At 41.2% G+C, this 23,858-nt stretch overlaps 2 protein-coding genes and 1 long non-coding RNA gene across 17 annotated transcripts in view; 1 reads left to right on the top strand and 2 right to left on the bottom strand.

The window, feature by feature from the left end:
* Nucleotides 1-7,191, bottom strand: part of LOC111245199 (uncharacterized) — a 41,407-nt gene extending 34,216 nt beyond the window's left edge. For 5 of the 6 annotated variants that reach the window (XM_086990959.1, XM_022793240.2, XM_022793219.2 and 2 more), the window contains exon 1: nt 6,532-7,187. The gene's annotated coding sequence lies outside the window, so the exon portion shown is untranslated. Of the gene's footprint in view, nt 1-6,531 lie in introns of all 6 variants that reach the window. The other variant, XM_086991272.1, reaches the window with a different exon arrangement.
* A 253-nt stretch (nt 7,192-7,444) lies between these two features.
* On the top strand, nt 7,445-10,428 carry LOC147759004 (uncharacterized). The gene is made up of 2 exons (XR_015329270.1): nt 7,445-8,928; nt 9,038-10,428. It is a non-coding gene; the product is annotated as an uncharacterized LOC147759004 (long non-coding RNA).
* Nucleotides 10,429-11,809: 1,381 nt separating this feature from the next.
* The window catches only part of LOC111247163 (uncharacterized), a 77,832-nt gene continuing 65,783 nt past the window's right edge, over nt 11,810-23,858 (bottom strand). For 9 of the 10 annotated variants that reach the window (XM_022797827.2, XM_022797842.2, XM_022797792.2 and 6 more), the window contains 10 exons: nt 22,525-22,687; nt 21,750-21,920; nt 20,322-20,569; nt 19,323-19,611; nt 17,872-18,125; nt 17,429-17,627; nt 16,725-16,871; nt 16,168-16,335; nt 15,536-15,698; nt 11,810-13,645 (listed from right to left, as the gene is read on the bottom strand). In XM_022797827.2, the coding sequence (XP_022653562.1) occupies nt 13,456-13,645; nt 15,536-15,698; nt 16,168-16,335; nt 16,725-16,871; nt 17,429-17,627; nt 17,872-18,125; nt 19,323-19,611; nt 20,322-20,569; nt 21,750-21,920; nt 22,525-22,687 (1,992 nt within the window). In that variant the 3' untranslated portion in view covers nt 11,810-13,455. The remainder of the gene's footprint in view (nt 13,646-15,535; nt 15,699-16,167; nt 16,336-16,724; nt 16,872-17,428; nt 17,628-17,871; nt 18,126-19,322; nt 19,612-20,321; nt 20,570-21,749; nt 21,921-22,524; nt 22,688-23,858) is intronic. The other variant, XM_022797802.2, reaches the window with a different exon arrangement.

Below are 23,858 nucleotides of genomic sequence, written 5' to 3'. Positions count from 1 at the left end.
TCCTTTGCCAGCATCATGAATAAGAACCGTTAGCATGTTGGTGTATTTGTTACTGACTGGAAGATAAACACCATATTTCAGTTGGATTTCTGGGTTCTGATGGAAGTTTTTTCGAATGTTTTTATGACGATTCGCTTATAGATCCGACAAGTTCTGACAACTATTCTTATGACATTTCCGAGAAGGACCAAATAATATATCCATATAAGTTATCGCTGTGAGAGTACCTCGCAGAACTTTCCTGCCCCTCCGTCACCGAATCGTCGATTTCACGTTCACAATTTCGATGCCTTTCTCACTTAAACTCCTGTTTTATTTGGCTAACTGTATTCGTTTCCGATTCTACTGTTACCAGAGCAGACTAACTATCGTCTTAGAGTGAGCTAACGATATAATGCCAGCCATCAACTCCGATTTTTCGCAGAGACAAAATCTCCAGTCACCTAAAGCGTCACGTCATACATTTTCCTTTTTGACGGCGGGCAACAGTGATGCTTAAAAACATGTCATCTACCCCCTCCCCCCACCACGTCCGTTTTTTTGGCTCTCCTCATTATAGTCAGCTTTGGAGCGATCACGAACACTCTGGACAATCGTTAGTCGGTCCCCATTTCCAGCCACCTCAAGGACAAAGGTCAGATTTTCCCATACCGCTATCACAGTACCGTGAAGTGCTTCTTTTCAAACCAGTAGCCAAATAAATCTATATGACCGAAACACTTCAGAGGACTCCGTCACCCGTGTGAATTTTTCTTGTCTTCATAACAGTTTTGCAACAGTGTGCGCCGTTTGTTTTCAAAAACAATGGCCAACTTCACAAATTGAAGCCCCTTGTCTCCAGCGCAATCTAAACCAATAGTTATGTTTTTGGTACTCTGTCTATTCGACCGTCTGCGGCCTGGGACAGGTCAAGCCTTTTGCTGTAAGGGCTGCTTAGTACATAGACAGTGCCTTACAAATCGGTGATTGACGATCTCGTCCGTTTTGGGTCGAGGGATAGTTTGATTAATGAATAAACGCCTTCGGTGAAATACAGCCATCTAAGCACAACAACGGTGGAACTAGAAATCGAAGTGATATTGCAGGACTTCTTCGACACAGATTTCAAAACAGTTGCAGGAAGCGCCCATTCTGGCAGCTGAGCCACTTTTGCGCTATTGCACGATCAGCAAGAAGAACGTTGTTTTCCTCCTATGATAAACTGATTGTACGACTATACAGGTCCTAGTCATAAGACAACAAAACGATATCTTCAAACGAGGGACATTGCAAAACCATTACACATTGAATCCAAACGTTCAAGATATGATTACATGTCTACTAACAGCACAAAATAGTATCACATGCGAGCCTGAGAGAAGGATGCTCTCCATCAAAAGAAAAATTATACAATTTTCAAAAAGCGTTTTCTATTCTTACAGCTTAAATCTCGCTTGACAATGAATTCCTGTTTACATATCTATACCTGTTGAATGCCTGCAGCCCAACGGGAGCTCATAATCTAGGAGTTAGTCAGTTTTAGCCATATGAATACAGCTCAGGTCGGATAAATTCATGTCTGAGCTCCTCTTGGTAAAGCTTTCTTCGGTACGGTCTAGAGTCACAAATCAGCACCGCGATTACTGATACTTGAATTGCTCTATCTTCCAACTAATCGATATATATATATATATATATATATATATATATATATATATATAATTCAAAATAATGGATAGCAACGAATCCTTTGCTGCCAATGTATGTCTGAACGTGCTCGTGTATTTATAGTATAAACAGATAAATTTTTTGACCGAATACGCTAATATCTATTTGTGATATCTAAGCACTACTGGAAAGATACGGACATATATGCCATAACAAACACAATAGCAATAGCTAATTGATCTTAGTTACCTTTGAGCGGAACGGGCATCTCGTACATCCGTATATTTCAACCAGTGGTTTTGTATGGTGACCACGGAAGGAAAATGCAGTGAAAGATAAAATAAGGCTTGAAGACATTTAGTGCATAACGTTTGCACTAACGGCATATGAAGTGCTTCCTTACATTTATATTATACTTACAGGTAGACAAAAGTTAACAACTGCCGTTTTCCAGGACCGTCTGTGTATTTGTGGCCGGTAGTCCCCTTGCAGACCATGCAAATAGATAATTCGTACCAGGCGTGGTAACTATATATTCACATTGTACAAGAACATGTTAGTTGAAAACAAGAGCTGCACCACGAGCAAGCATCTTTTCGACCTGATGGGGCGTAATAAAAAAAGGGGCGCATTTCTTTGTCGCTGTCATTTACTTTGCCGAAGAATATGACTCTCTAAACGACACGCGACAATATAATGAAATAGCTATAGAAAGATAGCATCAAGACTCGGAACTTGTTAAATTCTCAAAGTACTTGGAACAAACTATGCTTATTCTTGACCAAATTACAAAATCCTCAAGTACCCGTATATAAACATAATGTTTACCCAATGAAACTGTATAAATTGATTGAATATTTATTCAGCTGTTTTTGGTTTGTAATACTTTTATTATGAGCGCCTAACACATTTAGAGCGACATATCAAACACGTCGACGGCAAAATAACTTTTCATTCAGATCGGTACACGCACGGACTGTATATATCCATCCATTGACGATCCATTGACTTTGCCTAAATATCTGCGCTGAAATCATGGCACGACTGGTCGAGGCACAGGAACTAGTGAACAATGCCATTCTTTTGAAGATCTTAGTCGTAGGGCCTAATATTTATATCAAAATGTTATCGTGCTTTGCAAGATAGACATGCCACCTCTTCCCAGACTTTTGCGCCGTACTGAACAATGTGTTACTTACCAACTCATTGGGATGTGTCCATTTCTTCGTGTTTTGGACGCTCGCCAACAGCACGAGCAAGAAAGTTGTTAGTGGGGTAGCTGAGGACATGGCACGGGTTCGAAAAACCTTTGTTTGTTATCGATCGAAACAGTCGGGTTTGTTGTACGATACTACTTGACGTGTGGTGCAGGAAGATCTAGGCATTATGTCCTAGAAAATACAGTTAACTTAGGAACTTAAGCCTACAAACTATGTTAAACGTCGTATATTTGCTTAGTGTCGAAAATAATGTGTTTAATTGATTTTATGTCTATGTTCAATATGTAGTTTCAACGAAATGTTGCCACCCGTAATTACGCATTGAAAAATATTGACTGCCTAGTTTAATGAAGACGTAATCTCCCACTGCGTGCTCACAGCGTAACCTCGTTTCTCAAGCGGCTTCATGCCGCTGGATTTTCCCTTATGCGGTTTTTGGAAAGGCAAAATCTACAAGTTTAAGCCTTCTACAACTGAGAAGTTGAAAGGGTCTAACCAATATGTTTACAACTGGGTCGGAGACAACTACTGGAATTTGCGCATTTTATGCTTGAGAAGAGGCTTTTAGACAATCGTCTGAACGATATGCTAGCATATCAACTTCATAGCAACAAAATATTGCTATTTGTAATGCTCGGTCGACACTGTGCATATTCGACTAAGCTATATAATAGATCACAGTTCGAAATACAAACACTGAAAATAGATCATCGTTTATATATGTGTGTATATATATATCACTCTTGCAACCCACACGCTCAAAGACTTGGATCAATGCGCTGGTTAGAGCGATTGATACAATGGAAACTAAAACCTACGTTTAGAGCATACTATCAAACGACGACCAATGTATAGAAATATGAGCAAGTTTTTCGTCCTTATTACGTCATTCTTCCGCACCTTCAATAGCGGTTTTGGCTGCGGCTTCAATGCACCGAATGGATGGATATCTAGGACCCATAATAAGGTCATGAAGACAAACGTAGTGTTTTTCAGTCGTTTCTTTTTTAGTAACCTATTGCTGGCCTAGGCGTATGGTGCCACTGTCCACAGGTCAATGAATATTGTCACGCCATCCTTACTACTCGGGTACGGTTTAGCCAATAGAATCCTGACGAAACTCATACCAAACCAGTAGCTAGATAACGTGAATATAATGGAGTTCTTCTTTATTTACCCTTTTAAGCGTTTACTATAATGTTGATTCGAGTAAATGGCAATGTAGACAGTAATCGGATAATTGTAAGTTGAAGTAAGCTGACTGGCCTATCCGTGATGGAGTAGCACCTGCAGAAATGAGGCAAACACTTCAGCTGACCTGCGTGGTGGAACAGATTTACAGCTGCTGTTGTTGTTGTTGTTGTTGTTGTTGTTGCGCCTGCTAACGACGGCCAGTCATAGCAAAGACGTTCGCGCACCGGTGCGAGGAAGGACTGACAGATCTACTACAAAACCAATAACGTCGACTGAAATTGTTCAAAGTCGACAATGGTAACGATAGCCATGTGGACGCGGCCTCACTGTATTGACTACGTGAGTCATTAAGCTTAGCGTCCGGAAGTTTCGTAAGTAGAAAATAAACAGTAAGTAGATAGGGGTGTACAGCAATTTAGGCGCAGGTCATGTAGATGGGAAGCATCGCAAAATTATGTAGTTTACACTCTTGTCCCGCTCGTTTCATCAAGCAGACCGAATGTATCGGCCTTCTCTGAGCGACAGGTTATGCAACGTAGGGCAAAATTCACACTAGCAGCGTATTTAGCATATGACACTACACCTTGCAGTATAATTGCAAAAATACGCCCCAAATTGATCACAATCAACAGTAAAAAATCATATTCTGATAATATCCCTAGCAATCCATTATGCCTATTAAGGTTGGTACAAAGGAGAGACCTTAATATCACTACCATCCTAATAATGCTACACTCCAACCCCACCAGCTACGACTACCCGCAGTAGCGATACTGTTATTTGTAGCCGCCTGCGTGCGCAGCTTTTCTGCCATCAACCTGAAACACGTCGGTCAGGAGCTTTCCTTCGTTTCCGTTCGATATTTATGTCCTCAGCGGGTTGCGTTGCCTGTCGGAACGCTAATGTGAAAAAAACGATACGTCGCTATGATTTCGTTTCAGCGAAAACTGGAGTTCCAGCGGCGGTGGTGGCGGTGACAGCAACGTTAGCAGTGAAAGAACCGGCTGACCCGCCTAACAGGCAGTCAACCAGCCAGCAAACAACGATTAACCGCAGTCGCTTGTCCGCTAGCGTCAGAGGCGTTCGCTGACACGAAGGAAAAAATGGCCTCGAAACGCCCTTCACTGCGCCTGCCCCAGAGCTATGTCTTCATCGCTTCTGCTCTGCTTGAACAACAACTCTTGCCATGTCAGATTGCGCTTTGTCGGATCAGAATGGTGATATCTTTATCAACCAATCGAATGCGAAGAGTTCTTGGGCTATGTAGAACACTTTACACATACCAAGAGCTGTCAATGTGTACTATAGGCCAGAATAATCGGATTAAATTGTGTTACATGTTCGAACGTTGCATAGTAACAGAGAGTCTGAATTTCAAACTGAGATTTCGGTGTCCACCGTGGACGGCATGTAAAAGAGCTTAATGAGCCTAAACCAGCGAGGGAGGAATTCTAGTCGGCCTAGGTACGGCTACACAATAATGATTATTTGCGTGGCGCACGTTCGTTTTACCGAAAATTAGTATCAAGCATTGAAGTTTCTACTTCAACCGTACCTGTAACAACGAGCAAGTTCAGATATATCGCTGATTCGTTGCCTATTCCCTAGTATTGGGATTTTGATGTTTGATTTGCTAGAATATATGCCTGTCCATAGTTTAGCACTTCCCGTCCTTTTTCTCGATCGACTGTGACGTTTTGTATCATTTGCGTCTTCTCATGACGACGAATGTGTGCGTATCAAACAAGTGCGGTATGCATTGGTGTGCTTCGAAGTGGCATTGACACTATACATTGATTGATTGAAGCTATCATTTTTGTATATCAGATTGTTGTTGAAAACCAGTGTACTGATTCGATGTCTTTGAGGCATCGACCTCTTAATTTCCATCAGTGAATCACAGTTCGGAAACACAACAGCCTGACTGGTCGAAGTCCAGGGAACATGGCATTGACGAGTTCAGTCACGCGATTTGCCAGTTTTTCGCTGGCACCCATTAGGTTTTAGCTGTTTTTTTTTACTCCATTGGTGGGGTATTTGCACGCCTTAGATGGCGCTACGCTACACGGGCACGTATAGCATAGCGTCACGCATATGCCCAGACCTGCTCTACACTAAGCTATCAACCGATATACATTGATTAACAGCTAAAAAGTTTACTAAATGAACGCCAAACAAATTTTCTGCTCCTGTAAAAATATAAAACAATTACAACCGTCCTACTTTTCGCACGCATTTCGTTATAGATATCATCGCACGGCTGAATCTGAACTTGTCATTACACAAATCAAAGTTTGGCTAACTAGAGCCGGCAAAATAACATCAGTGGTCAGTCATGCTACAATAACTTATAATTAGGAACGGTGCTATTAGATTATAGAAAGAGCTGCACGTGGAATGAAGTTGCGCACTAGTTTTGTAGGACCTAGGACATGATAGAAATCAATCTCGAAAGCTGTATGTTACTTACCTTAACATTCAGTTATATCCCAGCGCGTTCCCAGCAAATCACACGATCTTATCGATATAAAAGAGTTCCGGTAATGGTCACTTGATTTGTTTGAAACTGTGTTCACAGCTCGGTACGCCTGATGCTGCTACTGCTGCTCCCACCGCTTCATTGGCCTTTTTTACTCGATTTCATATACTAGCTATGTTTTTTATTGTCGTGATAGAAATTGCACTTCGATACTCAGATGTCAACAATGGCACTAACGATTTCGGCAAGCTCCTGATTAATTAGAGAACTAACACTGCACTTTCTTCAGGAAACTCCTGCTGGTTGTTGATTTGTATGCCGTTCGAACCCTGTACGTAAATGCACGTAAATTTCTATTTGTGTTCGTTACTGTGCGTGTATATTCCTGTGATTACGTGTACAACGATTGGTAGGTTTGTTTTTCTCCCTTAGACTAATCGATCAAGAGACAATTAATTTATCGACGTTCGATTTTACAGATCTTTTATCGTTTCGTTGTTTCATTTGCTCACACAACATTTTCCAATGGCGTTCGGCAACACGATGGCATTTACGTCAGGACGGATGGAGTGTCTGCCCTCACCAGAACCTCTCCACCAGATCACTCCGAAGGCTCACTGACTGTTTGTTTGCCTGCTTGCTTGGCTATCCGATTGTCTGTCTGACTGACTGTCTGTCTATCTGGCGCCCCGGCAGTTAAGTCGCTCCTCTCACTCCTGTCTCTCCTCTCTCGCCCAGATCACCGCAAAGAGCAGCAGCAGCAGCAGCAGTAGCAGCAGAATAGAAGCGCGAAAGATCGGCAAATGCCAATGCAATCCGGGAAAGACCCCAATACCAACTATACTCCTCACTGCTGCTACCTATTTCTCGCTCCCCCAACAACTTTCGTTCTCTAATCTCTTACTTCGTTCCCTTTCTTCTTTTTCATATGCTTTTTAATTTGAGCGTGTGTGTGTGTGTGTGTGTGTGTGTGTGTGTGTGTGTGTGTGTGAATGTCTGAGTGTTGCTGCCTGAGTGTCTAGCTATACGTCCCTGGGTCTGACAGCAAGTGTGCAAGATCGCCGAAGACTTCAGCTTGTTTCGGTAGTGACAGCTCCATTGCCACCGATCTGCACCGTCACTCAGGCCTACTCGACTCTGCATCGAGTCGGACGAACTGCCTCTGCTATCATGGTCGGCTGACGCCAGGAAGGAGAAGACAAATGAAAAGGCCGCCGATCGTTGACGGTGAACCTTTGCAGGAACTGCAGGTGGTGCTTGAGCCAGCAATGGCTGGCTCTATCACTCTCAACCAGACCCAACCAAGATATGGATTCCCTGCCATTATCACCCGCCAAAGCGACTAAAGAATGTGCGTTGAGCAGAACGGCGGCGGCAGCGGACGAAGGAGGAACCAACGAAGTTCGCCAGGTTAACCGCGCGACAGCAACTGCTAATACAACCACTTCTGTCGTTCTTATTGCCGTTACGGCAAAAGTAACCGGCCACCGGTGGCTAGCTATAACGACGACAATGCTGAAGACGACGACGACGGAATAGGCCTGCCCGTCTGACTGCCTCCTACTTGGTGCTTCCGCAGGCGAACAGTTTGAAATTTGCTAGCAGCAAAGCCGTCAGTTCGTAAGCAAACGGCGAATGAGCAGGAACAACTACAGCGACGACAGCAGAAGGCAAAACAGTGCCGCTGTCCAATCAAAGTCTACCAGGCCAAAGCGTGTGAAGCACATTTCCAACATACCCGTTGTGTCTCTCCTTCGCGAAGCCGCTGAGCCGCGAGGCATGTACTTCTACAGCAGCTCGACCGTTTCAGTAACAGCGTTGGTTGTGTGTCGGGATCCGCTTCTTGTTACGCTGTTATCGCTGCCGTCGTTACCGCCCATGCTGGCTCTACTGCGGCAGGAGAAATAGGTCAGTCAGAGGCAGCGGCCGCAGCTGCCCCAACGGCCGGATGGTTGATTTTGCAGCTTGAGGAAGGGACCTTCAATTCAGGCTGACTTCAAGCTTCGAACGATCGGACACACTAACAAAGAGACGAACGGACACGCACAGGCATGGGGACGATGAAGCGGTTTGTCGGACAAAAAAACGTAAACGCCGATAGACATATGGACAGATACCGACGCGCAGAGTCGGTGACGTGAAAGACGAAAACAAGTTTGGTTGATTACTTTACTTTTTTTGCTTACCTTGTGCTACTGCGTCGCAGACGCTGATTTGTTCCTGTTGCAGATACCGCTCCTGGCGCTACACTTACTTTTTTTGCATTATCTCGCTAACTGCCGCGAACAGCTGAGCTCGCGGCTTACGGTTTATAGACCACAAAGCTCGTTTGGTCCTGTACGATCCACAACGAAGCTCCTATTGCATGGCACAACCCCCTGCCACTAGGTAAGCATTTGCCCGCTTCTTAGAAACATCCCCTAACGAATAGGCCTTAGCATCATTCGAAGCTACTTAGCATTATTACTGAACTGCTCCAACGAACTTGCCTACCTAGCACGAACAAATGCGCGATCTGCCCGAGCCGACGTCATTTAGACCGACCTGCTGTTATTATCATCGCCACGATCATCATTGTCGCCGTTGGCGCCGTCATTCTAATCATCATCATCATCATTCGCCCTTTTCCACCGGAATATCCACATCATTATTAGTGAGTGCACAGCAAATTTGACAGCCGATGTGTTTGTATTTCACAGATTATATACCCCATCGATACGCACCGTAAAAACAGTCGATCGACGACTGAATCGTTTCTATTCGGAGACACATTTTTGTTACAACCTGCGGGTTGCACGTGAACGCTATTTGCATGCCTAACGGGAGCGGGACTATACGAATAGATAGTTTGGCCGACCAAACGTGCAAAGTAATTATCTTCATTTGGTGTTAGTGTCCTTTTTATCCGTACATGGAGTTGCTCGGGGAAAAACATCTGCTGTACATAGTGCCATGCCGATAAAACCACTTCAATGGGACAAAGATGTTTGTTAGTTGCTATTAAATTAAAATTTGATTTTGTTTAACAATAATAATAATAGTAAAAGTATACGCTGCCAATGTTAGCTAAACCAACGACATTTATGATTTTCTTCAACCGAAACTTCTGCCGGGAGTGAGTGTTTCAGGTCAGTTAACGCCATGCTAGCCAAGCTTCAGACATGGAACTCACAGCGTTCGCTTAGTAAACATTCCACGTCAGATTGCAGTCGCTGCCCTCATTGTTGCAACGACGCTCGAAGGATTACACGTCACTGGGAGATGCCGCCATATGATTTCCTGTTATGCATTCACCTCGTAAAAGCATAATTTGTTGGCTGTCAGAGTTACAAATCTACACACGCCCGTGATAGATTTCTGAGTAAATAAGTTGGTCAGATAAAAGATGTGGAACATTTATTTCATGGACTTTATTTCATCTTTTGATGATCTGCCAGCGTACGAATATAATAAAACGCAAGACGTGCCTGTCCACGTTCAGATCAAAGTGCTGACGTAAGCGCTGACGCTGTCAAAGACGTACGCTTATGTGATACAGATCGGGCCTATGAAGAGACGCCCGTTTTTGATAATAGCGCCCGAGATTTATAGTGCGCTTTCCATAAAATCCACAATGGTAAAAATAGGAGCTGTTTAGGTTGATACAGACGACTCTCAGGTTGGACCTTCCACTTAAAGCCCGCGTAATCTAGTTCCTTTTACCCTTTAAGCCTTTAACGATACTCATTCTTATGTACCATTTACTAATTATAAGCTACCGAGTCAACCGGAGTCTAAAAAATCATCGCCTTGTAATATATCTGCCTTATTTGAGCAAAGCTCCACATACTTATGCTAATTAATTCACTTTAATGAGCCATCATACATAATAAATAGAGTTATAACCGATCGGTTGCTTGTTTATTACATATATATATAGAAAATGTTCAATTATATTGTTTTCAAAGTTACAACTTTACTAACTTTATTATGTTTTGTATTTAAGGCCCGATCCACCCACTAACCATTTAAAATGAAAAATCTTCATCCCCGATGATAATAATCGTCAACTGTACATTTGTTGAAGCGTAGGCTGGATGTAGACTCGAAGCATTTCGCTCTGACTATTGTTAAGGATATTTTAGCCTGTCTGAGCTTCTTCAGGAACCACATAGAAACGCGTTGAGCATGACGTACATACACCGTTGATTTCGGTCAAACAAAATAAACAAATCTTAAATCGTAATGTGATTTGTCGTTCCATAGCTGATTCTCACTCTTATCCAAAGACGAATTTCTTGCCTTGGCCATGCTGAGTCCACGGCTTTGTTTTACAAAAACTGCTTTTCTCCTAGTACTAAGGTAGGGAACTGAAGAACACCTGTTAATAGTTTGGCAAAGTTAGTCTTATTTTAAAGCTAGCGGCGTTTATAGCTAAAGCAAGTGTTCGGATGGTTTCCTTCCTCGTCATTGCATCCTAGCCGACGGTAACGTAGCGTGCCCTGCACACATGCAACCCACATTGACCGAAATCGATACTCCGTCAACCCAACGTAAACAACTTCTTTTTCAATTATTATTCTACAATTTAGTTTCAAAATAAATGATTGTAAAGTGAAATGAAAAATAAAAACCTGCTTAATCTGCAATCGGAAATATTTAGAAATTACTTGCCAAAAGTTATATGGTATAAACGTACGTACAATATGCGCGCCAAAAGCGAAAGATCATTATACAGTGATTGTGTTTTGTAATTTCAAAACGTTTCCTCCCGTCAGGCTAATTTGTCTACTAAAAGTAATGAAAATAAAGCTAGCCACCTTGAGATTTCCTATATACATATATAAATTGTAGAGCGGGCTTATGAGTCGTCTCCCGCCTGAAAATATACATACAATGATTCACCTGAAAAGCTAGTACATCATTAAAGAACCGATAATCTATCGAAGAAATTGTTCCGCGACTGTCTACTAATGGACCCAATTTCCGATTTTGTTGTTCGAGAACTCGGATCGATATTGTTATTATTACTATTGTTGTACTTGTACAGGTACAATAAATATCAGATCAGATGCAACGGCTTAACCTAACGAAGAAATTCATATTGTACCCAACGCAAAACACATTATCTATTGTCAACGACGTAGCAACCAGATATTAAATAGTTATTTTCTATATTTAATATATATTTAATTTATTTCTGGGTGACGAGAATTCAACAGGACGGCCAGTTGCGGTTTCACCGCAACTGGCCGTCCTGTTGAATCCACAGAAACTTAATACTCGTTAGTTTTCGCTTTACACGTAGAATTCTTTATTTACATCGTTCGCTATTAATATTACTTATTATTTTGTCTAGCTTGCTGAAGTCATATACGATCCAGCTTTCCCTACTGAATAGGCTTCGACAGGGAAAATATGTACGCAGGTGGCGCTTTGCCAGAGACCAAAGCAAGCTTTTGGCGCGCCACACTTTGTTCTCTACAGCGGTCTTCTGCGTATCAGTAAACCCTTTAAGACGCCTTGATGATCAGCGTCCTCAATATCAGTTATATCACTACTATTAGTAAACAGCAGGCTTATTTTCTCCATGATCATAAATATAATAACAGAAGCAAAGATACATACGGCAAGTGATAGACAGATCAAGGTAGATCTGACTCATCTAGTTCAAGGCTCAAGGATGAGCTCGTATAATCGTAATGGTTTGAGGTAATAAGTGGTGGTGGTGGTGGTGCCTTATGTACATCATAATCATATAATATCTGTTAGCAATACCGTTATTCTCAATTACTATCAAACTTTCCGACAGTGGACTAGTGTTTGAATTGCCGCGGCATTGGCCGACTGGCTTTTTATCGATGGTTAGGCACATTCATCGGCAATCCTGCACTTCACTAGGATGGTATCAACTTATACTATTGCATGGGTCAAGCAGAGGCACCGTAACTCTGCCATGACGTCCCAGCCCACTTTTTCAGTGTCCTGACCTGGGCGGGACATGATGTCCCTGCTAGCTAAATATACTATTGTTATCATTTCTCTTACTGACGCAGACAACGGCACTTAGCTGTTTGATATAATAGAGTACAACATGAAATTGTGTAGACCTATTAAATGTATATACACATTATGTACAATATCGAAAAAAAAAAAAAAAGTTGAAAATGTCGGCAGTCAACTTCGAGGGGTAAACATGCTTGCAAAAAAATCCAACTCTTGTTAACCGCGTAATATTGGCATTGGCGCGCATGTTAGTGTAGGGAGAAAAAAAAGTACCTTCGTAAGAATACTCGTTCCAATTGAGAGCTTAATTTTAAATTATAATTAGATTGTGATTAGACAATAATACCAGGATAGAAACAAAGAAAGGATGGCGCATATCGAAAGCTTGCCGAGTAAACAGACATCGATTATAAAAACAAACAGTCATGGGTTATAGTCATATCACAATAGTTAGAGTATGATATTATGGGCAAGCAGTCGGGCATTTTATGCGTGATATTATCGCTACTGTTTATACGAACGTCAGCTCGATGCTTAGCGTACAGTCTCCAGCAGTAGAATATTTGGGGGCATTGTATGTACATACTAATAGAGAATTTGTCGTGCTCACTCACCCACTTCAGGATAAAACGAGCCTTGGCATGGTAATACAAAGTTCAGCCTGCCGCTACAGAGACTGTACGTGCTTTTTGGTCTCGTCATCGCAAGCTGGATAGCTTTACATTATTGCAATCTTTTTTTAACGTGGCTAAAAATACTACTGATAAATTTTATCTGGAGTCCGTCGTTCATTAAGTACGTTTTCATTGCGATGGAACTGCGCCGAATCCGATTGCCGCTTCTGACGCCATGGGCAGTGATGGAACGGTGGAGCGGTGCGCGCATACTGGAGAAGAAATTTAAATTTGAAAGAGGGGCTCCTGCGTCATCTCAGTACATATCTAGCTTATTGTTCCCGCCGTAGATGAGATAAGGGGCTGTATGTCGATAGTTAACAGACGATCGAGGTGATGATCTCCGAGATAATGCTGAATGCTGCGTGGAGCCGCTTGAATGGCCTCCGCCACTGCTCGACGAATGGGACGACACGGAAGACCTGAAACAAGGCAGCACGAAAAGCCTAGATGATGTTTACTATAGTTTTGCATCATCTCGCTGATACTGAAACATGAAAGGAAAGCAGCGCATACTCCTGTATCTGTCGATCTGTTCCAATTCGAAACTAGGATGTTTTGAATCAGAACAGACTATTTCCACGTGGAGGTATTAGGATGAGCCGCGATGCTAGATCATAAGTGGCAGTGTAACGTTTACTTCAGTTAACACAGTTAAACATACGACTAACGAACGAAACAAATCGCATTTCGTTAAAACGAATGGATTGGAGTTACTGACGAGGAACAAACTGATTTTTCATTTTGAAATTTGAATTTCGCGGGTTCAGAGGAACGTTCGGTTTGGGGAAATCGTGCATGCTGAAAAAACCGCTTGGCAAACCTACGGTGTTCATATGTTCTCCTCATCACTCATTTAGCTCGTGGCAAGTGAGAAGGATCACAGAAGCCCATCTAAAACGGTTGGTTTCTCGTAATGATTTTCACCTTTTTAACGCAGCTCATCAGGAAGCAATGACCGTCAATCGAGTCCGACAAAAAGACAGGGCGAGTGAAACGAGAAAGGCACAATAGGCTATCGATGGTTTTAATAAGAGCGTTCATGAATCGCTGTGAAAGGACCCGTGCAAGGTGGATATAAAGGACGCTATAGTACAGCATATCAACATGCTTTTTCTTATTGAAATTGCTTAGCATCAAATCATTTAGTACCCTGACACTCCATTACGCCCCGCCTTCCTTACTATTGATGCTGCGGGTTGAGCATAGGTTTGCAAAGTGATTCATCGGTTGAAGTTCTCATTGATTAGCCAGCTTCGCTCTTCCGGTCTAGTTGTTTACGTTTTTCGTGTTCTACAGTGTTTCTGTTGGTAAGTAACTTCATGATGATACAAAGACGTTACGCGACGATAGCGTAACGAAAAGTTAGCCGGAGTGGCTTCGGCGGTTGGAGTAACTTTCGTAGCTGAAGAAACTTTCGTTGTCTCGATCGGCAAATCTTTCTATACCGCCGAGTAACTACAAGTTGTTGGATAATGTCGAAGCCGTTGTCGAGCTTGAGGCACGGGACCAGAAGCTGTTTCATACGTATAAACATGTCGAAAGTTTACACATGTAATAATAGAATATGCAAAACTACACTATTGAAGGTATTGAGAAAGTTTTGCAAATTGTAAACCGTAAATTCTATAAACTCTAATGATTCATTGCAGCATTCGGGCAACTTAAGTTTTCTTCAGCTATATTTGGGTAATACGAGCAATCTTTTATGGTCAAACCGCTTTGCAAAACCCCGTAATGCCAGCACTTTATTTGCTTGTTAGCTCTCAAAGTTATGCGAAGACAGAGCCAATTGATTACCAGAGCTTTGTTCAGGTTTGTTCGATCTCCTGTCACCTCCTTCTTCTATCTATCGAAAAAAAGTCATTCGAATTATTTATTCGGTCCTTGAGTTAACAGGTTCCTTTGGTTTTTATTCTTCTTAATAAGTCAATTGTCAAATCTAGAGATTCATAACAATCCCTATAATACTAGCGAGTTCTTAACAGGGCAGGTTAAAGCTTATCATCAACATGCTAAAAAAAATACTTAAATAAGAACTTACTTAATTAGTTCACTTTAAGATGTCGAAAAAACAATTATTTATACATGTTATTGTAGCGATCGAGTATATCTCATTATAATCATTTTTGTACAGTCCTCGCGAAACAGTAGAAGTAAAAAAATCCATTATAAATCTAGTTTGTAACTGGATAAACTGAAGTGTAAAGCACGTATATGTTGGGAAAGATTTCATTTTTCAAGATGTCGATGAAATCTCGATATAATAATAGCGGTAATAATAGGGAGCATTATATATATATATATATATATGTCCATTTCGACTATTTACGTACCTGTAAATTGAAGGTTTGAGGAAATCTGGCAATCGTTCCTTGCAGTACCACATAACTTTCTTGGTGCATGAAAATGCAATAAAGATAAATAACCCCTGGAGCGTATTAAGTACAATAAATATATACCAAAGAACCTCGTTGTTTAAGTATCCAGCGAAGAAACCTGAAGAGTAAATTTAATGCAAAATCGTTCTCGTTAAGGTAAAGTAGGTGACGAAGCGTGTAAAATACACAACCATATTCTACTTCATGAAGATTACACATAAAATCATCCCATTTCTGAAATTTTTTTCTTCTTCTTCTTCTTTGCATATTTTTCCATTACCTTCGAGATGTTTATACGTGTAATATACATTGATTTATATCTATTGGTGGCATAGCGTTACCTCTATAGATGTCTCCGCGCAAAATTGTTTTTCCCCTAATGTTACCTCAATTGAAATGATCTACTTTTTGGTCAGAGACATCTGTTGATGACTATGTAAAATGTTTGCTTTTGCAATTAGGAGTCATTGTATTGAGCATCAGGGTCAAAACCCATGCTTTCTACATGCGCAATAAACATCAATAAAAAACATAAGCTAAAAAAGAATAGATAGTTTATATCTGATAGTGAGACTTGAGTTTCTTACCAGTACTCCAGACAAGGCCGAGCATTATCGCCAAGCGACTATAGAGACGATAATTAGTTCGCACGGAACTCGAAGGGTCCTTTACGATTGAGGCAGATGCCGAGGAGGACGATATAATCATGAGAGCAGTCAGAAGAAAAAACAGGAAATTAAGCATCATGATAGTGCCTGAAATGCATGATACATAATACAGGCGTTAATAATAGCATCACACATGAAGCACGGACAGAAAAAAAATTTGTTTAATTTTATTTGGATTATAAGACAGCTTTTAATATAAAGGTCATTAAAGCAAATTTACATAAGACTAATAATAAACGTTCAAACATGAATCTTGTGCTCCTTCAAAACAAAACCCATTGCGAAATTTCACATTATCGTCTTACTAATATGCTAATATAATTATGTAAATTCGTAATGAAGTAGACGTCTATCGAATTAGACGGTCCAGCTTGTCAGGCCCGAGCTGTACCGGAAACTACATATATTGTATTAGGCCTATACGAATCTCTCTCATTTAAAAACGAATGAAAAAATCCGCCACAAATGTTGCATACCTGTCGGTGCAACAAAGAATATTAGTAATGCTTTCCGATGGCCGAACCAACATGTATATTTGCCGAACGCAGGCCGATATTCCGGTGGTAGGAAATCGGGGTCGTGTTCGAGCACAATTGAAAGACCCACGATGAAGGCTGTCATTCCTGTAATAAATTGGTGACAGTAAAACAAGTAAAAACAACACTTAACTACTTAACATATAGCAAAACAGAGTGATAACTGGATTAATTTTCTTATACGGGTAAATATTTGGATGCTGATAATCCGCTGTTTTATGAACGTTTTGCCTCCCATACTCAAGGCATTGATTGCCTCAGATGACTGGCTCGCAGCGTGAAACACACGTTCCCTACACCCCAATTCGCATCTACATCGCTTAGGTGCTTTTAAGTTTAGTAGGCAAACGGGGTAGCGCTGCACGCGTTATCCTTCAGATGGCGATACCTAACACTATTTGCCAACGATACAAGCAAAGTCAACGAAGATGTGGTCCTGGGCCGATGTATTGATTCGACTCCCTTACAAGTAGCTCATAGGCCAATGGCCAAGTAATAAACTTGGATGAGTCAGTCGACATCCCAGCAGACATGCGTAAATCAAAACAAGCTCTTCACTATACAAACTAATATATTTAAAACAAACCAAATGTGTATAATTGCTAGATAAACGATATCTAATTTGGCATGATAGAAAGGCTCACCCCAGGAGTAAATACTATAGAAAGTGAATCTTTTCCATTGCGGTCCTGTGGTGACGCGCAGCTCCTTTGTGGCCATCCGTAAGGTCCGCCAGACATCAAAAGCCATTGAGTTCATCCAGAAGAACGCCGCTAAGAACGACGAGTAGGTCAACAGAGCAATTGCACGACAAAAGACTGTGCCAGCGGTCGAGTTGTCTACCTGCAATCGAAATGGCAATAAAAAATGTAACTAAGTGAACTTTATTGCCATCTAATCAGCGAACACGCTGACATATATATATATTTTTGCCAGCATTCGAAAATGTTCTGCAAGTATTTGCATGCTCGATGCTTAAAGCCAGTGCTAAATAAAATCGAAGAATGTTTGCTTTGGAGCCCAGGTTATATATGACAAATTTCATGTTAGAACCCTTCATACATTTAGAAAAAGAATATCTACCCACCTGTCCGGCTATGAAGGAGAGATAAGCAACGAGTAGCGATATGGAAAGGCATGCGAGGTTCTTCCCAGAAAGATTTCGCATTTCCGGCAGGAGGAAGAACACGGCTAAGTGAAGTAGTAGGCATGCTATTGAGACGCCAAGCCCAACTGCCGAAATATAGCCCATGGACTGCGAGAACTTGGCGAGCTCATTCGATGACATGTTCACTGCGTGGAGGCAAATGTATGCGCCCAACTTCGTTGGCAGATAATTCACTAAAGACAAACGTAATCGAAATTAAGTACTTTTTACGAGCTTGATAGAAGCCTGCATTCTATTATTTATGTATCGGAGTTCAAGACCTTGCTCAATAACCAGACGCTATGCATCGAAGCTCTCGGATTTGCTAAAGCTGGAGGGCCTCTAGCTGAGCAAACACGCACAATGGACCAGTAAATGAAATTGTTTGCTTTTAGTTGCGTCTCAAACTACAGCTTGTCGCGTTAAAATGCTCTAAAGAAATCTCGACCTAGCATCTCTGGATTTGCTGACAAATACCCTACGAGCAACCGCGATCAGACTCCTACGTTGTTTCAACAGATGGAAATTTCAAGATGATGTTTCATTAGTAGACATACATTTTACTAGCAGAATAAGAACTGTCTTAAAATCGCAATTTTTACAATCCAAGTGAAAACAGGACAGAATATTTCTCATTGCGTAGCCTAATCCCACCGCTCAGGGCCTATAGCTTGTGGAGCACATGGAATCGGCTTGAAAATGTCTGAACAGATTGATTGTTAGTGTTACATGATGCTCAAGGGAGTCGGTCTAGTGAAGTGATATCCAGAGCTTCAATGATATGTGAACGTTCAATGTTCTAGCTGTAAACACAGAAGCAGCTTGTATCCTCTACATTCGTGTTATGATTTAAGTTTAAGAGATCCCATATTCATGTACAACAGTAACATTGCTGGTTCCTCAATAGGAAGCTGGAAAAAATCTGATCGGATCTTGCAGATAGAATTGCTTACGAGTACACACAGATTATCTAGACAAACCACAAGCCATTTCAGTGGTTGCCCAATAGTACACCCCTTATGATGATCACTAGTTGAACTGTCATTGACCTTAGCTTCCGTGTGTCCCATACCCAATTGTGATTTCAACGTTGTTATCGGTGCTCGTTCAGATCACTCAGATCCTATAGAGCCTTTTCCTAATCACAGCAATTAGCTCAGATCACCCATAAGCACACTAAATAAACCATCTTATTGCTTTTTAAAGCCTCACAATAGATATTGTGCCTGGAGATTATATCGGAAGGTACAAAAATTCGGTCAAAATTTATTTGAGGCTAAATATTTGTAGCAATAAGTATTCAGCCAAATTTTTTTGTATTTGAGCACAAAATATCGCCTGCAAATAGGACAACAATGTATCAGTAAGGGCTACGTTCAAAGAAATCTAACCTTTAGTATATGTGGTATTATATTTCTCCACGAATATGGATTCGTTACTGAGGTATGTAAATTCATCCTTGTTAAGGAATGTCCTAGGACACTTCAGGAATTCTTCACTGAACACCGACCGTTCGCTGGTGTTATTGTTTCTATAGGGTGACTTCATATTATCGATCGATGCAGGAGAAGTGTCTTCGATTAAGCCCTGATTTACAGACACGCACTCCCGGTTTCGATAGACCTTGTCTGGTTGCGCACAGAAGATATCCCGACACTTAGCATAAAAATAGTCATACTCCTGTAAAGTGGCATAGTTTATCATTTTATATAGTGATGTATATACTGGAAAGAAGTTAATGCCATTAATTTAGATGAGATTCTCGGTCCTCAAGTAATACACAGCATTGTATGACAATGCTTAATATAGGCAGCAGTAGATGTCTGTCGTAAAATTTGTATATAATTAACTTAAACAGGTTATTAATTATGTTAATGACAAACCGACACACCGTAATGTTTCAATCATCTTTCCTCGTATAGATTTAATGCAGGTAAGTAAGTTATGGGTTTCTTTCAATATAATTTTTTGTTGGAAATATGAACCCATCTAATTCAATGACAAGAATAACATATCAAAATTAGAACAATACGTAGCTTGACATTCATATTATGACGGCAGTGGCGTTCTCTCATTGAATCTATACATTTCGACGCCTACGCGAAAGCCTTCTATCTACCCCCAGTCGACCAAACTTGCTCCGAGAAGTCTTCGAAACGCTCTGGGACATTCTGCGAGGCAGCCGTTTGCCTGAGATTTTCCATGCGACAAATTATTCATTTGTCCTAGTACCGAAAACTGCGATTCACCTCTTACATATAAGGCCACCCTTGTATGAAACACTGCAGAAGTATTGCTTGTCTTCGTTCCTCGAGTACGTTTTGGCCCCCGTGTATATACATATATACAAACAATCAGTGTTTTAGTTACTCCGCGACAACTAGCATTACCTGGTGTTCACCGGGGCACATCAGCTTTTTCCCGACATGACCTGAGCCCGTGAAATCCAATAAAAGTCCAAATGCAAAATTTCTTGCATTTACTGTATAGAAACCCTGAGGGGGTGCGAATCCACAATTCAAATTGTCAACAGGCACGTCGTTACATAATGCACAGTCGAAGTTCCGATAATTTAATCTGTTTCTGGGGTCGTGAACAACAGACTGGTAGCTTCCGCAACGTTCCTCGAGCTCGGTTCCTGGAAAATATCATAAAATTATTTATGATTTTCTGCTATGAATATGTAATCCCTATGGCAAATTGTAAAGCACATCATAAACATAATTAAGTTCACGCACAGTTTTACAACAGGTACGCTAAAGCGGTTTTGGGAGGATTAGTATAATTGTAAACGGCCATGAACGTTTGTCAGATAGTGATTGATTGCTAAGAAGCTTTGCAGCCGAGGAAATTCTCAATTTAAGGTAGTTCTTTTAGACTATCATGTGTTAATAAGATTCCGATGAAAACTTCCAAGAATTCGTACAATACGAATCTGATGTCAGCCACGTGCGGTATGAACAGCATCCCAGACGTCCGAATGAGTGAGAACAACATTTTCAATAGACATTGCGCCCTCCTGCCGATACTCGACACAAACCCATCTATCGGATATGCCGACTCGTCAATGGTGCACCTAAGCATATTGGTCCCTCACGATACAGTCAACCCATCAAACAGCACTAGGTGAAGAAGACCTACTTTGGCAGTAAAACGTGTTGCGTGGAAAGGATCCTACCAGGCCTCAAATCACCTCTCGGCCAGCTATACTGCCTGTCGATTCACATGTGAAGACCAGATGAACCCCATCGTGCCCTATATGAACTACGACCGTATATAAAAACTGGCTCTATGGCGAACGATAGCTGAAAGTGTATTTGAAATGCTGACGACGCCATCTTACATATATGTTCCTGCTGATGATCATATATTTCCGTAACAACTTCGAAGGGAAAGAGGTAAGTTAACTGAACCATTATCGTTTGCACACCTGATATGAACCTGCAAATGACTATGAATAAAGAAGCTTCCAAACATGTTAAAACTCTACTTGGTATATCCATCGACTACATAATACGTTGGTCCTTTAACAAGCCATCTCAATATTATGTAGCAATATTATGAAGTAAAGCATTGCCAACGCGAAGTTAAGGGAAGTTGACTAGGTTGTCCAACGAATTAAAAATACAACTTTTGTTATCTTGCGCATACCAACTTGATTAGCGAGTACAAACATAATATGAAGCTATAAACTTGTAAATTTTATTCTATTGCATGTTCGTATTAAAAATCTGACGCGGTTTAACGCAAAAATTCCGATACATTTCAGTATCGGGGCCATTTCAACATCATTTGGAACGTAACCAAAGACCACTCACCGTTGTACTGCGGAAGGCAGCGTCCTACAATGGCATTACATTGCGGCGGTGCAAATAATATCTTTTCGAGCGGGATCGACAACGAGAGGACGACCTGCCGATTGTTCATCAGCCAAACACCACGTTCGTGTGAAAAGTGTAGCGTATCCAGATCAGTTTCGTTGATTCCGTCTTTGGTAAGATTGCGAGCAACAAATATATGCAAAGTTAAATATAAGAGCTGATCCATAAGATTGTACGAGTGTCGACCTAGTATAATTACGTCAAACATTATTAGCAACAATAACAATATTATTTGGAAGAGTTCTTTGACAAATTTGCGATCCCGACTATGAAAATTTTTAACTCAGAGGTTATTGTCGCCACCTAGGATCATGGGTTGTTCTAACCTGTAACCTCACGGAAATCGAACGATCGATTGGCATAGATTATTTTTTTTACTTACTGCACGCTTTTTTGCATGTAAGCATCATGGACGTATCCGAAGGATACAGCCTTATTGAGTAGTCTACTCCTAAGTGCCGTTTCATCTGCCTAAACATATTGCGAGAGCCTGGCCGAAAGCTATGCGAACCGATCGTCCACTATAGAAGCGGTCCCGATGTCCATAGTAAATTATGATCGGGACTATTAGCGTTTATTCCTTCCAATGAAAAAGAATGACGTGGTCTCCGTGGTAAAAGCATCAGCAGAAGAAGAAGCAAACGAGATTGTTTCAGTCCCTAGACATTTTAAAGTACTGTCATCGATTTCTAGCTGACACCCCAATACATACAAATCGTATCCTCCGGAGGCTGAAGTTTGATCCTCCAATGAGTGTAATTTTCGACGTCGTCATTGCAGATAGCGCACATTATATTCTTGTAGGAGATATTTGTCACATGCGAAGATACGGGCCTCGAACGAAATGGATCTTTCAAGAGCGCGTCTGCCTCTTGCTGGAAACCCAAACGCAAAAGCACCAACAACTGTGGTAATACGCTACTAATGTTTACCATTACTAATACTAAGGTTTAATTATTACCGAAATGAAATCTGTTCTGTTTAATATTTGTTAGTATTTGTGCACTACTCATCGACGACGATTATAGGACTTTGTTGTAGTTCTATTGTGACAAATGGTCGTAGCAAAAAAAAAAAAAAAAAAACCACCACACGGCAATAAATATGGTCAAAAACAATACATAACATAAAAACATCGCAGGAAATACGCATCGCTGTATCACATCGTTAAGTTTTGGCCTTTGACCCTGCTAAAGCGGTTTTGAATTAAAGCGAACGGGTCGCACGGCAGGTAAGCGGACAAGTCCTTTCGTAGGCCACCCGTATTTGCCTGTCTGCATTGGGCCAACTCAGTAATGAACAAGTCATCTGGCAAGACGGTAACAACAGCACTTTCTGCAGTTTAAGCTTGGCAAAATTACTTCATCAAATCAATTACTTCATACGGTCTCTTTCTGTCTCCGCATATCGCTTGTTGTCTGATCGCCATTGAGGAAACCTATCGCCTGACGCCGAGACAAGACAGCTTGCTTGCATCCCGGGCGGAACTAGAATGTCTCTAGTTCCTTCGGAGATCAGATCAGTTGCCATCACCTACCAAATGCATACGGTTAAAACCGACTGGCTATGCGACGTATATGGCAACGTGTCTCTCTATCTTAGCGAGAATGAAGGCCAGTCACCTAATGCTGTTACTTTCACTCTCTTTTTCGATGTGAGTCGCGGTTATGATCCAGAAAAACAAGATAAGAATAGAGGAAAAGGAAGCAGCGGCTACGTTGTTTTCCCATCTTCTTCCTCTTTTTATACTTCTCGTTTAAGGTTAAATAGAGACGATTCTAGGTTGTGGGCTGCACGTAAGTATGCGAACAAACAAGAATAAAAGGTACCTTCGTAGTCTAAGTAAAACCATCGCCCTATGTTGCGCTATAGATAGCAATAGTAAATAACATTATTTCAGTTATTCAGCTTTTAAAAACTGCTTTATTTAGTCGTTAGTTCTAAAATTTAACACTCGATAGGGCAATTTTGCAAACATCTTGAGGCCACCGACTTGCTGCCGAAGACATTATTCCAGTGTTGTATTGTGCATTTTCTGTTACGTAT

Source organism: Varroa destructor, unplaced genomic scaffold (assembly GCF_002443255.2).
Source record: "Varroa destructor unplaced genomic scaffold, Vdes_3.0 BEIS01000001.1, whole genome shotgun sequence".
In the NCBI taxonomy this organism is placed as follows: domain Eukaryota; kingdom Metazoa; phylum Arthropoda; class Arachnida; order Mesostigmata; family Varroidae; genus Varroa; species Varroa destructor.
Note: the sequence above shows the minus strand (reverse complement) of the source record. Positions and strands in the feature narration are given on the sequence as shown.